This window comes from Agelaius tricolor, unplaced genomic scaffold, assembly GCF_023055355.1.
Source record: "Agelaius tricolor isolate 1412-34295 unplaced genomic scaffold, bAgeTri1.0.p SCAF_46, whole genome shotgun sequence".
Taxonomy (NCBI): Eukaryota; Metazoa; Chordata; class Aves; order Passeriformes; family Icteridae; genus Agelaius; species Agelaius tricolor.
Window position 1 is genome coordinate 1,606,035 of NW_027269306.1, and position 19,049 is coordinate 1,625,083.

General features: G+C 38.2%; 1 protein-coding gene across 3 annotated transcripts in view; it reads right to left on the minus strand.

Annotated features, from left to right (window-relative positions):
- HIPK3 (homeodomain interacting protein kinase 3) overlaps positions 1–19,049 on the minus strand; it is a 69,676-nt gene that overhangs the window by 21,888 nt on the left and 28,739 nt on the right. For all 3 annotated transcript variants that reach the window (XM_071455238.1, XM_071455239.1, XM_071455240.1), the window contains exon 3: positions 704–827. In XM_071455238.1, coding sequence (XP_071311339.1) covers positions 704–827 — 124 coding nt within the window. The remainder of the gene's footprint in view (positions 1–703; positions 828–19,049) is intronic.

Genomic DNA, 19,049 nt, shown 5'->3' on the forward strand with positions numbered 1-19,049 from the left:
TTGCTTCACTTGCAAAGTTCAAAACCAGGTGGGCATGCTCAGGATGCTGATTACATTCCTCCCAAATTCCACATTATCTTCTAAGTGTTTAAAATAAAAATGTTCTACATCTTTCATGAGAAACAACATGGAGTTTTATTAAGTTTGCTCACTAATGCTCATGGTGTCAGTACTGAAAACTCCAACAAAGCAAGGGCAGAGCTTTAAGAGCTCCAAGCTTTACCCCTGCCTAGCTACAGAATGATTGTGACAGTTCATTCTTGTTCCTCATGAAGTACAGGCTCTCAAATCTTTGAGCTTTGCTGGATTTCCAGAAAGCATCAGAAAGTATTCAGAGCACAATTAGTCCTGACATCTGAATAGACATTCCAGAGTCAACCCTGTTCATGGCAAATGAAAGAGAGATTATAATGCAGTGATGGTAGCTGCAAACTTTGGTTTCCATCATCATCTATTTCATAAGATGGAGGGGAGAGGACAAATGGAAACTTAATTCAAAAAAAGCAGCACAATATACAGTCTGGGTCAGAATCAGGATTTATGTTTCTAGGACAATCAATAAGGCTAAACTAAAAGCATTGAACAGACTAGAAGAAATGCTACATAATAGGGGATTTATTAGCATTAAAAATTCTGTATTTAATGATCTGAAAGTCTTAAGCTGCAGAAAGTGCACATATGCTTGTGAAATTTATTCTACTACCTGGTCATATTCCAGTGCTCCTGGGTACAGTGGCCATCCAAGAAAGAGCTCTGCAATCACACACCCTAACGACCACATGTCTATGGCTTCACAAAACGGCAATCCCAGTATGATCTCTGGTGCTCTGCAAATCAAACATGGTTACTGAAGCTTTTTCCTTGGGGAAGGAACAATTCATTCAACATCCAACATGACAAACAAAAAAATTTAAAAAAACAATGTTTCTTGATAATTATTTCAGTAAAATCACAGCATCAGAAATTGCATTTTTATTTATCTAAGTAACCTGTGCTAGTATTTTGCAGCTCTGAGATGGTTTTTTTCCCTACAAATACCAGTTTGCTATGTACATGAAAATAACTGATATGCCTAGAAAACAGACTATCCCTGATTGAGAACTTTTCCCATTCCTCCAGTATGTCTCAAATTAGTTGTCCACTCAATGTCTTATATGTAACTATATTCCAAACACATCAGTCTTTCATCTCAAAAAAAAACCCAACTAGAAGTTTTATTTGAAAATCCACTTGCACACTTCTCAACTGTACAGTACAGTTAAAGCTATTTAAAATATCAATTTAATTATGTAACTGCAAATCCCTTAATGAACTCAAATCAGTTGAATGTGATCAATTTTTAAATCACTTAAATGAAAGCATTGCATTTGCTAAACAGAGCAGGTGTTATTTTTCACCTAAAACAAATGTGAATTATTTAACCAACACAATCTGAATTTATGTCTCCACTCAAGAACCAGAAAAATTGGTATTGACACAGCTGCTAAAGGGGCTTTTAACATCTCTGTTCATGTGGAATGGAACTCAAGTATTTCACAAATATCCATTTTCATTGTATTTGTCCTTTTAAAACCTTCCCTCCCAGCTCATTCAAGCTATTAACAAAAGGAGAAAGAATGGATTTATATCTGCATTCTAACATGAAAAGAAGTCTGGAGATGTAAAATATTATTTCAAGCATCACACTATGAAGGGATCCACTTTTAAAGCAGACAAGCTGTTGTTTGCTCAGCATGTCACAGGAGAGCAGGAAGGTGGTTAAAACCAAGAGGGTAATTCCCAATGCAGCTGGGCAGAACAGGAGCACCCAACTGACCAGGAAATGTGGGATCTCTCACGTGGGGAAAAGCTCACCAATCTTATGCTTCAGGACATCCTGATATGGTCTACTGACATTCCACACACAAAACAGACTCTGATCATAGTAAATACCTACACATCTCATTCTCCTCTGACATTTACCTTTATCAAAATATTCTTTAAATCAATGACAGGTACTGGATTGGGAACAAATTCCTGTTTTTATGCTACATTGGGACAGAGAAGCTATCTTGTGGCTGTAGAGCAGACCAAGAGCTGAAGCATCTCCATCCCCTTTCACAAGGGGTAGTTGGTAGAAGCTGTACACAGACATATTTCAAGCTCCAAGGGTGAATGTTGACCGCCAGGGAAAGGACTCCCAATGCTCTGCCCCATCTCTGACCAGTGAAACCATTCGGGCTTCTGCCACAGGGAAAATCCAACACTTTTTAGAGGAGAGAATCTATAGGACAGGATATTCTGTTAAATAATTACGTACTTTCCATTCATGCTGGCACTTCAGTTCTCCCTATCCTTGCCACAAACCATTTTGGATGTGATTATATGAAGGCTAAATCTTGTCACGCTGGCAGTGAAACTGGAGAGGCTCAGTTTTCCACTGCCTCCAAAGATTTGACTACAATAAACTTCTGGGGATCAAACATATGTATTTTTGCAATGCAGGATCCTGACACTGCAGTATGTCTTAGCTAGTTTCATTATCCAAGAAATCAATTCAACATCTCTGGATGCCACAAGACAGAAATAGCAGCGAGAAGAGTCTGCCTTTCCCCCTGGCTGGGTGCCAGGCTGCCTATGGTTGTTACAGATCTCTGCTAAAATACACTTCCTTTTGTTGTATTATGTTACAGCCCTGAATAGTTAATGAATATACACACAGCCTATGGATACAGGGGCTTTAACAAATGCTTCTGCTAAAATAAGCTCTGTAAAACCTCTTAGGTTTACTCAATGGTTAATATGTGCGCCGTGCAAAAATAGCCACAGTCCGTTGGTCTGGCTGTCCCTGTGGAGAGACAGGATCCCAAAGGAGGGATACTGTGAGGGGAGATACAATGCCAAAAAAAAAAAAAAAAAAGACAGAATACTTGCTGTGTTTCAAAATACAGTAATCTGGTAGTTTTTCCACAAAGAAAAGCAGTAATAAGTAAGTCAAAGGAAAAGGGAGGTATTTCAGGAGAGGAGAAGCGCTCCTCACTTGCCAACACCAGACCTGCCAGCCAGAAAGAAGAGGAAATAAATGTGCTTCTGAGCACAGCTACCTGCACCCTTCCACAAAAAAATATTTTCAGGCCAGCTTGAAGAGAGGAAGATGAAGAGCTGCTGCTATGTTAGGGCCAATGGCACCTACCATGCTAGTCCTTAAAATGGAGCAACTCTCTCACAGCAAATTAAGCTGCAGCAAAACTGTAACTGAGTTTGATTATGTTTGGAGTGGTCTTAACCAGCTCAAATATTTTTGTTAAACAAAAGTTTGTCAATGTCATGCTCAAAAACACCTGCTTCTCCTTCTCTTAAAGTTTCTGTTTCTCCTTCTTTTAAAGTTTCTGTTAAAATCTGTCTGGAGAGCTGGAGAGAAAAGTGTTAAAGTGGAGAGAATTGTTCTTCGATTTTTGTTTTTAAGATGACCCACAGCTGTTTTCTCCTATAAGGAATATTTCACCCTGCACCTCAAAAGGAAGATACTCCCTTTCCTAACTACAAGCATAGATATGAGAGTGGTAGGAACTGCAGATGTCCCAACAGTCCCTTTAATATCAGGTTACTCAAAAAACAGTGTAACTAGAGTATTTCTCTCTCTCAACACAGCACCACACACACACACACACACACTCCTGCTTGGTTTTTACTGCAGATCACAAGATGTTCAATGCACCGGAAGACACCACAGTCTCCACCTGAGCAAACAGCACCTGTTATCCCATACCAAGACATCAAGGAGAACACCAGAATTTTCTAAACTTCTTAAGGACACTGAATCTTACTTAAATGTACTTAAATTAAAAGCAAGATTTTAGAGAGAAAGCACCTATTTCCTTCTTGCCATTGTTAATTAAACATTAATTTAAAACGTTATCATAAAAGAGCACAGCTTAGACTTTACAATTAGAAAGATCTAAAAAGATGAAAGACAAATGAATACCTGTTTCAGCTGCTTGTTTGGATAGTCACATTTCCATTTATTACATCACAGACCATAAATACATATACTATCCTATAACTTTTTGCAAGCTTATGAGAAAAGAAATCACACAATTTGTTCCATTAACTTGTTCAAAGACCAGAATGTTTCATAAAATAGTTTAGCTTCAGCATGTTAGTCAGCTTGGAATAAAGCAACAAAATGAACACATTTGAAGGAAAATGAGATAGTTCCTTGATGGAGGATTAAAAAAAAATTAAAAATAAAAACAAACCCCAAGCAAAAACTTGCTAAAAAAAATCAAAACTGCAGCATAGTAACAGAAAATTTCTTCCAACCCTTACAAAATTTCTTCCCCCCTTACTGGGGGAACAAAGAATGGAGAGCAAGAATTACCCATACTACAAAAATAAGTCATAAAAAAAAATCTGTAAGAAGTCAAACCATTTCAGATGATCATCACCTAGAAATGGTTGGTTAGAAATCCAATTTAGAACAGAAGTTACATGAAAAAGCTAAAACCCAACAGACGTTGTACAAAGTAACAACTGAAGAACAGCACAAGACAATAACAACAGCAGCTTCCCTTTTTCACTTTCATGAAAAATTCAGTTGAATGCAGGAATAATTTCTTAACTATGTTCCCACTGAAGGTCGTATAACACAGTCACACTACACATACCCCCTCAGAGATCAAGGAAGTGAGACTAAAGATTGAGTAATTTTTATTTCTATTTCTTTGGCAGTGTGGGAGGGTCAATGTATCAACTGTTGATCACAGCACTGGCTTATTTCCCTGCTGCTCTCCAGAGTGGGCAGTTTAGAAATAGCCTTCCTCCCCTCAAACTTTACTACCAAACTTTACTACCTCTATTTACCACTGTGCTGACAATGCCTATTAATTACCTACTCTGGTCACAACACAATGATAAGAAATAGTAATACAAGGAAGCCATCAAAAGGCCAGGATGTTTATATTTTTTTTTATTAATGACCTGTTGAAAGCCCTGGTATGGACCATTCATGTAAATGAATCCAGTTTGCAAGAATTAAAGCCAAACCAGATTACCAGCCTGAGTAAAACCAGTCTTAGCCCTGCTGCCATCGTGAGCACAACGCAAACATATCCCTCCTGAAAGGAATAACCACACATGGGTTGTGAGATGCACAATTCTTCTCCTAAAGAAAGGAGGCCTAGGAGAAGGAGCAGATGCAGTGAGTAAGTTAATGAGAGATGGCAGTGGGCATTCTGATGAGTTTTCTTATGTACAATTCACTCTCTTCAATACCAGTCTTTACCACGTACATGAAGGAATGCAAACCTTCAAGATCTGCAAGAAGACAGGAAAGACTCTTGGCTGGAGGGATCAAAATCAAGGTGGCAACACCCAGAAAAAACTCCTAGGCAAGTACAGTTCAGTAATCTGAAGAATGAAATGGGAAGGAACCATGTAATGACAAAACCTGGAAATGATGAAGGATACAAAGATCAGTTGGCTCTACAGTGGATTCGTGATTCAGAAGGAATTTCAAATATGCAATTACATCAACACAACAACAGGAAGTAGAGCATACATGGTGTATAGTAAACCATAGTGAAAATTAATGTACCATATTCATTAATTAATTACCCAGAAGAAATTATGTTATAAATTAACCAACTTCTCAGTGAAAAGTCTAGACAACTTTACAGATTACTCAAGAAAAATATTTTACAATTGGGAGAAAAAATAATCAGGATATCAGTATTTATTTTTAAAGGACAAAGACATATAAAAAATATTATGCCTTATATAAAACTAGTGATATTCCCTCACCTTGAATAGTGTGTGTTCACTTTTGAATTCTGGGTTCAGTTTTGGTCACCCCCATCTGAAAAAGGATACATCAAATAGAAAAGACGCAGAAAAAAGAACAATACAAATTAAAGACTTGAAGAGATTTGGGTACAAGAAGAAACCCTGGTTAGAACTATAAAGCTTCAAGGAAGAATGAATGATCAGTAACATTACTCAAATTATATAATAAATAAGGGAAGAGAAGCAGACAGGTGTTTCTAATGCCCTGCCTCACTCTAGAAGACCAAGGAATCCCCCACCCACTCTGAGATAAAGGCTGATTTAAACATAGAAGTGGATTTTTAAAGCCAGAATTGCAATTACTCTCGAAATCACAGGTCACTGTTGAGATAAAAAATATTAGGAGTATTTAAGAATGGATAGACAGGAAAATATCCACAAGTAAGGGTTGAATCCGTGTAGAACAAGAACAGCCATCAATTGTGTAGAGCTGTAAGAAAACTGCATCAGAAGACACTGAAGTGCAACCTTGTGCTACAGTAAATTTTCTGCAGCAACAAAAGACTAGGATACATAGGCTGCTGATCTGAGAACATACATTTCCTACATATTAAAATCACTATTCTTGCACAAATATATATGTGTTATCCAAGCAAATCCCTTGACACAAACTACAAGCTTCTGTACAACCTTCTAGTCTTGACAATCTTCCTCAGGGTCAGAATAACTGTTACTTGTAATGTCATTTTGTTAAAATAAGAATTTTATCAACATTATTTATAGGTGTCTTTAAAATAGTTGTGTTACACATTTTAAAAATCCACTCAACTGCACTTCCTATGAACACTTTTATAGTTGAATTTATTGTCTCTTTCTTTTAAGTGCACTGAGATGTCAGAGGCAGATTGGCAGTGTCATGTGCTGACATATATTTGATCTTAGAAGTGCAAGTATGGTACACCATGCCAGACAACGAGCCTTCCTCCCCATTCTTTGGAAGGAAAACTGCTGCAAATCAAAAATCAAAAACTGAATTATAGATTTACATTCACACTCCTGGCTTTTGTAGTAGCGTGAATATAAATCTATAGTTTTGTAGGCTTCTTTTAACTCTTCCATGATTAGGCATTAGGAAGTACATAAGCAGCAGACTCTGATGGGGGCTATTTTTTAAATTCTAAGAATGTAAGAGGACTTGGAAATCAAAACTATAAGTGCTCAGACAGACTCAGGAAATGTTAGCTAAGCTGGACAGGGGTATCTTTGTCTTTGAGGTAGCAGCAAAGACTCAATTCCACCACTCTCTGCAATTCAAGGCATGTACCTTAAAATACAGTGAAAATAATTATGTTCAAGCTGATACGGGAAGTTACCCCCTCATTCCTAGAATCATTCCTCCTCTTAAGAGGTTTGGTGCATGGGAGGTGGTAGTGAAGACAAAGGCAAATCAGTCTCTGTACCTCCCGTAAAATCCTATGGCCACAGGATGAGTTTTTCTACAGAAAAACCTCGTTTTTGCCTAATAAAACATTTTCATGGGACTATGCATGCTCAACAACTAGAAAAGACCTAATTCCCCTCAGAGCCTCCCAGTGAGATCTCTATCTATCTATCTATATATATACAGATATATAACATACAAGACTGACATGCAGCTGCCAGTTTAACTTTGAACCCTGATCTGCCCTAGAGAAGGATTTAAAACTCTTATATAGAAAGCAGCCCATGTATGTGACTACTTAAAAAAAGAAGCAATCACTGCAAAAACATTCTTTAGAACTTACGGCTCATAACTGAACAGGGAAAAGAAAATTCACCAAGAAATTAAATGAGACAAAAAATTAAATCCTAGGAAATTTCCTCAAATAATAAAAAAAACCATAAATTATCCTAGATCTTTTTCCTGATACTGAAAAAAATTTGTTTTGAAAGAGCAAGCACAAATTTTAAGCTAATATACTTTCTCAAACCACGTACCAAAAATACTGAAGATAATAATTTAGTTATTCCTCTTTGATGTATTCAGATAAGAATAAAACAAGTGATTTCAGCAGGCTCTTTTCTAATTATCTACCATCTCTTGTGAAAGGAGGAGTTGATTTTATTAAAACCAGATGTTTATGCTTCTGCCTTTTCATGATTTTGATTTTCCTTGAAAAGACTTACCGAGTGGTTTATTTATACACTTGATAGGTTAAGCAGTTTTTGAATTACATGAAAATTAAGCAAAGTAGATACTGATGCAGCAACAGAATGAACAAAATGGTATAGATGTAAACTCTTCAGATGCTTTATTGATAAATAAAGCCTGCTATTTAATACATTTTAGATAGCAGTGCCAATATTTTAAGTGTCAAATGAGGTTACTTACCAAGAACTGAATTTGGACAATACTGTTTGTGTGGATGGAGGATTTACTCCTAACTGTGGGACCACCCTGCAAGTGCTTTATCCTTCCCTGAGATGGTCACACAGACATTGCCTCTGCCCAGAAGAGGAGAACACCCAAAATCTCACACAGAGCTTTTGTACACATCAAAGCTCTGAGATGAGCTGCTCAATTGTCCAGATTATTTCTGAAGAAAACCAGACTTGAAATGATCTTGTCTGGAACAGAGATTGCAGTCAAGGCAAGCTCAAGGGGCTGTGGGGCTGCTGGCAGCCAGGAGCTGACCTCCACCCAAGGAGAGGATCAAACACACATTTCCAGCTCTGGAGGAGGACAAGAGAAGAGCACAGCGTGGGATGTTTCAAGGCCTCACAGCTCAGACATGTCAGAGTTTAATTCCCTCCCTACTTTACTTTGTTATTGTTGATTCTGTGGGAATACAATTTCTTAACCCTATGGACTTGCAGTGCTCAAACACATCAGCTGAAGAACAGGTTGAGAGTTCCTACAAAAGAATAAAAAGCACAGCAATATTTGCTTTAAGCATCCTAGTCAAGAATGCCAAGGCCTTGTAAATCAGTTTTCTGCAAAGGCTTTTTGTGTTTTAGCCCTTGATGACAACAGTCCTACAACTGGGCTCAGGGTACAAAGGTATGGTGGTGCTAAAGAAGCAAGCAGACAGATCCTGCTGTAAAAAAACAACCCAGCAGTGGAAAGAGGAATTATTTTCTAATATGACTGATTAGCATAAGTATCTCTGCTTTTTTTAACATTTCATGTAAAAAAAAAAAAAAAAAAAAAGAAAACACAAGGATGTTGCTCTTATATCAAGAAATCAAGTGTATCATAACATATTACTTTATTTTAGGCAGCTATTAAGAAACAAACAAAAAAACCAAACCAAAACACAAAAAAAAACAACCAACCCGCCCCTCAAAAAAACAAAATCACTCACACAAAAATATCCCCAACACCAAAGAAAAGTCTAACCTGAAAACACAAAGGAAAATTTCTTTGATTCTTCAGCAAAAATTGTAACAGAATTTGCTCTCCAACACAGGGCAACAAGCTCAGCCCAAGAGCTCAATAAGCCATGAAACCACTGAACTATTTGAAATCATTTTCCAGCACAAAGCTGTTGCACAGCAATTCTGCACTGGAGATGACCACATCCCAAAAATACTGCAGAGAGTAAGAAAATCTGCCCACATCCTTGTCCATTGTGAAAAGGATTTTTTAAACTGCTGATACCTGCCCATCTTGGTGATGCAAAGTTGTGTTCTGGTGAAATTTTCCAACTCAGACTGATAAATTTTGACTTCAAATTTTAAGCTATAGAAAGCTCACCAAAAAAGTGAAAGAAGTTTTTAAAAAATTGTAATCTTAGAAAAACATCTATATTTTCATTACAGATAATTTATGTAGTGACACTAGATTATAAAAACATTGTCAAATCAAGATTCAACACTGACAACATGACATCAGGATAAACAGATATGGTAGGCTTGTTAAAACTGTTTAATTTTGAAAGACAAGCAACAGACTTGTAGGAGAAGCTAGCATTTGTTAAAAAATATCTATTAACAGCAATGTGATCACTTAGAATTCAAATATTCAAAGCACATACAATTTAATCAGTAGTGTCTTGCAAAATGCCATGTATTGATGCCACAGCTTGACATTGGAAGTCCATGTCCTGTTCACTACATAAATGGAACACCAGAATCCATTTCCCTGTGGATACTCCCCTATATAAAATGTTATCTAGACACTTAGTACCTATACCAGCTGCAAAATGAAACACAAAAAATTAGAAAGAGTAGTCAGAAAAAAGAAAGTTATTACAGAAAACCTACAGAGCAACAGCTGGGGCAGATGAATTAACACACGTGAAATTAAATCTGTTTTCTCAAGGTTACACTGGTAGAGACCTTTTAGTGAATAGAAATATTTTTAAATGTTTCTAGTCACTAAATGTTCTGTTGTATTAATACCCATACATGTCTGGCTCAATGTCCTGTGGGAATCTGTAACTTCCACAGAACACTGCAGAAAAACACACCCAACGCACAGTACACACCAGCACTTAACAACCTTAATTTTAATTGGAATTCTGCTGCAGTTATTTATGCTCTGGCAAGTGAACTCAGTGGCTGACTGGCTGAGTTTTTCCCATACAAATTTCTATGATTAGACCTGTGGTGTAAACATGACACCATCAGAACAAGTCTCATCCCTACCCATGGCTTAGCAATCCCACTGACACATCCATGGGGAAACACAGCAGCAACTCAGCTTTGGGGCACGACAAAAAACCACCTGGTAATGTCCTGACAGAGCTAAAAAATTCCTATAGAAGATTTAAACGTTATTTTTTCCCCCTCCCTGATGAATTTAACCTATGGAGTGCTAATAGGAAAACTACACAAGTCTATTTTGGTAGGCTAGACTGCTCAGCCTTCCAGCCCATCCCATTACTCCACAGCCTGCTGCAAGAATTCAGCTGCAATGGTCCCTCCACAAATGTTTCACCCCAGCCTTGAACCCTAATAAAAACCCTCTTTAATTGTTCTCCTAAATGCTTGTTTCCCCTATTTTTCCTTCCCTATTATTCCATTTTAGTTTATTTGTCCTTTCCCGTTGAAAGGAGAGCCTGTCTATTCTTAGAAGAGTTTTGGATCCCAAAATAAACTGCTTAACTATGTATCTATTACATTCAGAATTGATGTCACATCAGACCTGCCAGCGTGCTACAACAGGAATGTGACCACAGCAAAGAGCCCCAGCATTTCTGCAAGCCCTGCTTTGCAAAGATTTTTGAAATAAATTTACATTCAAAAATGGATCTACCCAAACATTAAAACATTGGGTAGGGATTTTTTTCCATTTCTTCTTCTCACTACATAAACGTGATATTTTTAAAGCAGTTCTTGCCTGATATCTAATATTAAACCCCAGACCCTCTACCACCACACTAGAGGAAGAAATCAGGGTAACCAGATTATACTGAAAATTCTTTTTAACCGTGCTGAATGTTAAAATGTTGCTGTGAGCAAATGGAAGTTAAAAACAGGTAATGCAGTTTAAAGAAAAAAAAAAAGATAAAATTGAGATCTAGATAATAAATGGATAATAATGGGAGCCTTTCATCTGAGTGAACCCTTTGAGTCTGGTCCAGGACACTAATAATTACAAGTAGCTCATTAGTTATGGCTAAAAACTTCATTCTGTTCTCAATATAGCCAGACACTCATGTTAGGAAAAGGCACACTTGTTGACAATAATAACAGAAGCAACAAGGATCAAACAGACAAGGAACTTTCCCCTCATTTACAGAGGAGCTACTGCTCAAATTGGGCTGAAGCACAAGGACTGCTCAGTGCCCTGAGCTGGGGCTGAAGAACTTTTGTCTCCAAGAGGAAAATGAAAGGGAAGTTTTCTTCACTGCCTGCTCTTCTCAGAGTGCTGAGAAAGAATTACACAGAATTTCACAAGGCCCCCACAAGTTCTGCTGGAAAAATGTGAGGGGCAATAAACATTTCCTGGACTTTAAAAAATAACAGCAATAGTTATTTCAAGAACACAACTGTCATTTCATTTGAACTATTAAGCATGCATTAATATAAAATCAATGTCATATATCTCAAATATGTCCTCAATAGAGAATAGAAATATACACTACATAAGGCCCACAATCCATTTAAGTCCCATACTAGGCCAGGGAGATATTCTGGGTTCAGCTTTCAAATGACTTGTACCAAAATACAAAACCAAGACAATACCACCTAAAAATTTATTCAAAGCATCAACAACTAACAAAAATTGCAAAAATAAAATAATTGTGAAGTTGGATTATTTTGTGTGTGATAGCCAAACCCTGAACACTGCCCTAAAGGCTATGGGATTACGAGAGTCTGCACAGTGGCAGTATTTACCAGGAGCTCCTGCTCCTTGAAAAGGTGAAAACTGAAGTGCAGTTGACAAATCTCTACTAAAAAGGTATCTGTGATTTCCTTGGATATCTGTACAATTCCACATTGGTTTGTTTCCAGCATATATGCATTTTCCATGGGGGGAAAAAACAAATCCTCAAATCAAAGCACTACCTTTTCTTAGTGCCAGGAACTATTTTTAGGTTATGTTGTCACACCACAAATTGATAGGACAAACTTTCAAAGGCCAGCCCTGCATTATGTCATTGCTTTTTAGTAAAGCTCCTAGCAATGGCTTTGCTGTGTCTTTGCTAACAGAGTTAATATTTCCTTTTGAGTCAAGCTCATTTCGTTTTCTGGCAGTTTTACATTGGGCTTTTCACTTTTAGGAAGAAGTCAAGCTACAAAAATAAGTGTAACCTGCATATGCTAAAATTGGGAGGGGTGGGGAAAAAAGTCTTATTGAAAGAAAAAAACGCCTCCCAAAAGCAGCCACCCCCAGCTCCATTTCAGCAATGTCCTACTTTGCTGCCTGCAGGCTGAGCAGTCCCTACACACACACACACACCTCAATTAGTGGGGGAAATCTCGGTGGTTTTCTTCTAGATTCATCAAGGTGCTATAGTTCTGTTGGGTCCCTGACACTTACAAAGTTTATAGGTGAAATCATCAGCTCAGTGGGACTCCTATGTAACTTAATTTTCCCCATAATCAGTTTTCCTGAATGGAAAATGGCAAATTCCTCACAAAATGGCAATTTTAAAATTGACATCAGTGAACAGTATTGACTATACAAGAATAAGAATTTATATTATCCATGAATAGGGTAGCATAAACCACCACAAGCAGGCCAATATACTAAATAAATCCTTGGCAGTAATCCCACTGCCAAGACAGGCTTACAAATTTGTTTACAATTACCCAGGAAGAGGTGCTGTCAACCAGCCTAGTCATGGCTCTGTAAACAACATATACATTAATGATGCTGCTGGGAAAGGAGCAGCAAAATTATCCATTATCAGACAATTGCTGAGAAGCTGGAATACTTGAAGCCTTCTACAGAAATAGACCCTTGAGAATAAATAGCTGGAAACAAGAACAGTATCAGATCTACATCAAAATCAAAATAGAAGAGAATTAGAGCCTGGTAACATAACCTTATGAAGAAGAGTCCATTAGAGCATAATGATAAATGCAGGTATTTTCATTAGTCATTTCAGAACTAGACAAACTCTATATTCTTATTATTATTTTCTGTCTCTGACACTGGAAATGGCCTTAGGGCAAATCAGCTTATGCTATGATTTAAGATTACATTTTTACAAACATAAACAGAAATAACCAACTGAGAAAGACATGAAGTGCGTCAGACATCCAAAAAAAATCCCCAAAGACGCATTTTTGAAATAAATTTTCATCTCAAGGTGAAAATCACTGGAGTTTACAAAAAGTATGTCACTGACTTATCAAGCCTTGTAGGATACTGTAAGTACCTAAAGACAGAAAGCTGCTTTGGTGAGGTAGCAAGGAAACAGGCCTTTACCTTAGTGACCTCAAACAAGTGTCCCTGGAAATAAAAGGCAAGATGGCCTTGTTACAAAACAGAGAACATTACATTCTGCTGCCTTTTCAGGTCCTCTAAGGATGGCCAATGGAATGTTACAGCATCCACTTCAAGGCCTATTAACTATCATGTAGCAATAGAGTGCATTATGATTACTAGGTGCTTTCCCCAAGGTGGTTACAGCTCCATAGAGTAAGAAGTGATCATTTTTGCAATTTAAAAGTGTAATTACACAACATATTTATGGAGCTGCAGCAGTTAAACCTGATGTAAACAGGTCGACTGATTTATAAATCTATAGGTGTGAAGGTTTCTCAAAGATGCTGGACCTGTTCCTAAATCAATTTTATGATTTTAAACCTGACAAAAACAGACTCAAATGCATATCCCTGATATCATTTTATGTTCCTACGAACTGTGGATGACAGGATGCAGATGACAGGCTTCCACTCACTAGATTCCATCAACTTTCCAGCCTTAAAGCAGCATGGAACTACCAGGAACACCAACAAACCAACTTGACAAGCATCATCAGACTTTATCTGCCAAGGTCAGGGGGAGAGGGTGTTCAATTTTCAGTGATTATAGTTTCATCAGCAGAAAAAGAAAAAAAAAAAAAATCAAGCCTACCAAATTGAAGCGGACTACCAAAAATAGGCTTTGTTCTAGAGAATAAGCACATACCTCACTGTGTTGTGTATTTCTTATGCCCCACTGGTGCCAGTTATACCCACTGAAATGAGAGACAAGTGAAATCATAGTGGTTTTTGTTTCACTGTTCAGCACAGAAAACAAAACTATGTTAAAAATCTACTAATTGAGTGATTAAAATTCCACTGCAGGGGTTAACTGCAGGAACTCATCATGCATTTAACTGGCTCTTCTTCCTCCTAGGGGATTTCATCACCCAACCTCCAGAGGGGGAAGAGGATCCAGGGGGATCTCTGGGATGAAAACTGACCCCTGGGAACACCTACTAACCAGATAAAGCAGGCTTCATAAACTCCAAATCAGCAGTGTGTCTCAATACAAGCTTGCTATGATTTAGAGCTGTTGTCATTACAATTGTCATACATTTGGTATTTTCTAAACAGTAAACAGGAACAGGCAAAAGCTAGCTGATGAAGTCAGTGCCTACACGTATCAACACAGCTTTAGATAAGAATGTTCTGAAATAAATAGCATCCAAAGCTTCTGCATGTGCAACTGCTTCAATAAGAAGTTATTGCTGTGTCATAGCTGTGTCAAAAAAAGAAATCATAAAAATATCGAGGCAATGTTTACAAGTTGCATGATTACTTTAAAGGTAATTATTTAGCTAGAACACATGACTCTTATTTCCCTATGAAAGGCTCTCTACTTAACTGGATTAACACACTATTGATAGCTAAATTCCACTGCCAGAGGCTACTGTCAAGTCATCATTTCCAGAACAAACCTATAAGCTATTTTCTTTATCCTGTGTGCAACTATTACACCAAGCTCATCATGAATTTGTTCCCAAAGTGCTCTAAAAAAAACTGCTGCAAAGAACATTCAAGAGGTGCATGACACAGGATTACCTGTTCTAATGAAATTAGACCATACATCAGTCACAGGTTGGAAGGCTAAATACATTTAGCAGCCAACCAAGAACCTAACATCTGAATTTTAACATTGGTGATTTTTTTTTAGTTTAAAGATGATTCAATTTTGATGCTGTGAAAATTGACTACTGCCTGGAAATCAACTCTCAGATGTTTTCAAGGGAAAGCAAGTCCAGCTCTGCATTCTCAGCAAATACTTCTCATGAAAATGTTTACATTTTTTTTCTTATCAAAAGCAACCCACAGATATGTACACTCACTTCTCCACCCATTTCTTAGCACACACAATACACAGGTTTTACACAGACATGTGAGATAGGAAAGAACAGAAATAACCTTCTCCAAGATAACTTTTCCTGCACGAAGTTGCATTCAGGGTAATGCCACTGGCACAGAATGGGGAACATTTTCCATTCACCTCTGCAGAGCCCTTACCCTCACATTTCTGTGGGATGCTAACACAGAGGTAAACAAGGAAAAGGAACTTCTGACCTCTCTGCTTTCATGGAATCATCAACAACAATGTCAATACAAGCAGAACCCTCATTTTTTCAAATCTCATTTCCATTTGCAGCATCTAACTAAAATCAGAAAGAAACTGAAAAAAAAAAAACCTGCAAGTGGTGTCATCATTTGTTACTACTGTACTTCAAATAAAGGGAATTTATTTTAAAGTTGTTAGGCTCAGCAACAGGAACAAAAACAATAAAAAACCCTAACTGGTTCCAAACTGGGGAATTTTGAAGTCTAACTTCCTTCCTTCCTCATCTCCCAACACCACTCTGTGTTTCCTGATGTTGATAATGCTGGGTGGGAGACAGAGCACAGGCCTTCCTAATGAAGGGTCCCAAAACCCCCCAGAAGGGCCAAAGGGGAATAACCAAAAAGGTTAAAGTGCACAGGGAACACAATCCAAAGAAAACATGTTTGTTACATGGACAGGCCGATGTGCTGGCTGCACAAAGGCCTGGGAAAGCAAGTTACAGTTTCCTCATTCTGCACTGGCAAAAAGTGCTACCCCACAGTACTGACACAGGGCTGCTTGGAAAATGTCACCCATCCTCATCCTTCCAGCACAATTCTCCCCGTTTTCCTGGGCTCTTGTCTGGCTCAGCAACATCAGCAGCCACTGATCACACTTCAAAGCACTGGTCACTCATGCAATAAAATTGCCTGTTGCACCACACAGCAGCTCCTCATCAGAACCTTTTCACACAACAAATACAGAACCTATTTCATAAAACAGAACTGGACTGGCCAGAAGTGTAGTATGTCATTAATTAATTAAAAAAAAAAAAAAAAAAGAGAAAAGAAGCAGCAAAAGCTACCTTTAATGTGCTACAGAGGCTGGACACTGATTGCATCTTGGAGTTTACATTCTTCACTAAGTTATTAGAGACAGCCCTCTGCCTCATCCCATCTTTTACAGAATGGGCTGTGTTTGACACAGGAAAAATAATGAGACTGAGCATAGGAAGATTCCCCCTTTACAGGGGAAATTATATTGTAATGACATATAGGTCTACTTGAGATACATTTGTTGATCCCAGACATGTGTCGAGTACTTATTTTTATTATTTTAAAATATATCAAAACCATTACCCCTAAGCATGCAGTTGTCAATTATGCAAATTATACAAATCAGATTTCAAAGCACAACAAATGTTTTGCATTTTTCTTAGACAAGCCACACCTGAGTCCAATAAAGCAAAAAACCACAGCTAATGAAAAAGAAAAAACAAATAGGAAACTTTGTCTGATTATAAATGGAAAGCACAAAAATTAAAATATTTTCTTTAAAATCCAGTTTAAATTAAAAGCTAAGTTTGACAAAAAATAAAAAAGGCTGTGTTAAATTAAACCACATCATAAATTAACACCTAGGGTATTAATCCCTTTCAGCTACCAGTTCTCTAGTAAAATGTAACAGTTCATTCAATGTAAAAAAAAAAAAAATTGAATAACTGTTTACAAGAGATTTTAGAGAAAAAAAAAAAGATATTTTGACTTGCAAAAGAAAATATTGTTAATTGCACACAGTCCATTTCCAGTGACTCCAAGCCCTGGTGCACTCTGAAATTCCAGCCTGGAGCCGCCAGGAGCGTGGGAAGGGTCCCATTGCGTAAGATGTTATTAAGGCAGCAAAGCCTGCCTGCTTAACTGCAGATACTTAAATACTCTAAATAATTACACAGATTAGCCAGGCACAGTGCTGCCGACCTGGAGCAGCAGGGAGCTGCTCCTGCACAGCCTCTCCAGGTGCATTCTGTGCCCAGGGACTGAGCTGGGAGATGCTGACCCCTGGGCGTTTAACAGGAGGCAGAACAGGACTGGCCTCCACTCCTGCTAGACCCACACCATTCCAACTGGTGGAAGAATTCCCCAAGCACAGAATTAACTGTGCTCTATCAACAAGGTCAATGTGACTCCCACTGAAGGTAATTTACAGGCATAAAGTACTTTTCCTTCCTGCTCAAGCTGCTGCAGAGTTACAGGACGGTGCTTAGGAGAAACATGTGAGGAATCCCACATTACAATATTTCAGATGTCAAGCATCGAAGCATATTTTAGAACAATCTGGGCTAATTTTAATTTTTCAGCTATTTACTCAGAGGCTCAGACCTACAGAAGTTTGGCACAAGATACTACATACCAGTTCAAGCAAGGAAGACATTATAAAGTATTTGTTTCTTCACAGGGTGGTTAAAAACCCAACCAAAGGACCTAAGGGAAGAAAAATTAAATCCAGCAGTACACTGCTCTGAGGAGGCAATCCTTGAAGTACAGGTGTATACACTACAGTTATCTCTGAGCATGCACTCCCTTCCCATTCCCCAGTACATTTTTTGGGTGGGGATGTCTTTTGCTCTTGGGGGTTTGTGGCTTTTTGTTTGGTTGGTTTGGTTGCTGGGTGGAGGGTTTTTTGTTTGTATGTATTGGGGTATGGCTGCTTTATCTTGTGTTTTTTTGTTTTTTAAAATAAAGTTCCCTGCTCTATCTGCAGAGTTTTTGTTCCTCTTGCAGTGGCAGTGCCATGAGAAGCAGGAGTTGAGCAATGAGCTGGAGAGAGAACTAAGAACCCAGGCTCTTAGTCAACATCAGGAAACTATTTCCACTTCAGAAGTCAGGAAGCCTCTCGCGCTTGTGCTGCATTCTGCTGAAGAAGAGAATCTGCTGTCATGCCACACAAATGTAAACAAACCTATCAACAACCACTGCACTTAATTATACTTCTCTGTTGCTGTTTCTTCAAATTTGCACTACTGCTCTCCCCAGACAGCAATGAACAACCCTCAATCTCTGTTTTGTTTCCTATAGCACACAAAGGCACCACACGAGTTATTGAGTTAGTCCAGAGCTATGCACACAGTGACCTGCCAAATAGCTACTGCAAAACAGCAAGGACAACTACCAATTTCTTCCTTTTCACCCTGCAGGAGTCACTTTGAATCCTCTCTCTACTCTGCAGCTGCTGTTTGTACCTCTGGCACTGGCACCTTGGGGATTTTCATCTCCTGTCAGATTTGGGTTGAAGTACTCAAAGGTTCAGTGGTACTGGGACAAAGGCACACTTTATGCACATTAATCAGACAAAAAAAGCTCAGAGGTCAGCTTTCAAGTTTTTCCAAAAATCCCCACTAGATTACACCCAGCCAGAAAACACAGTATTTCTTACTGCAGGAGTTTCTTGTAGTACCCATTTCAGAAGTGCAAGTGCAGGCCACCAAGTGCCACCTCCAACAAGCTGATCACAGTCTATTTTCACAAAAGGGGCTCTTGCTTGTCCTCACAGCTCAACCACTAGAAAGTTAGAG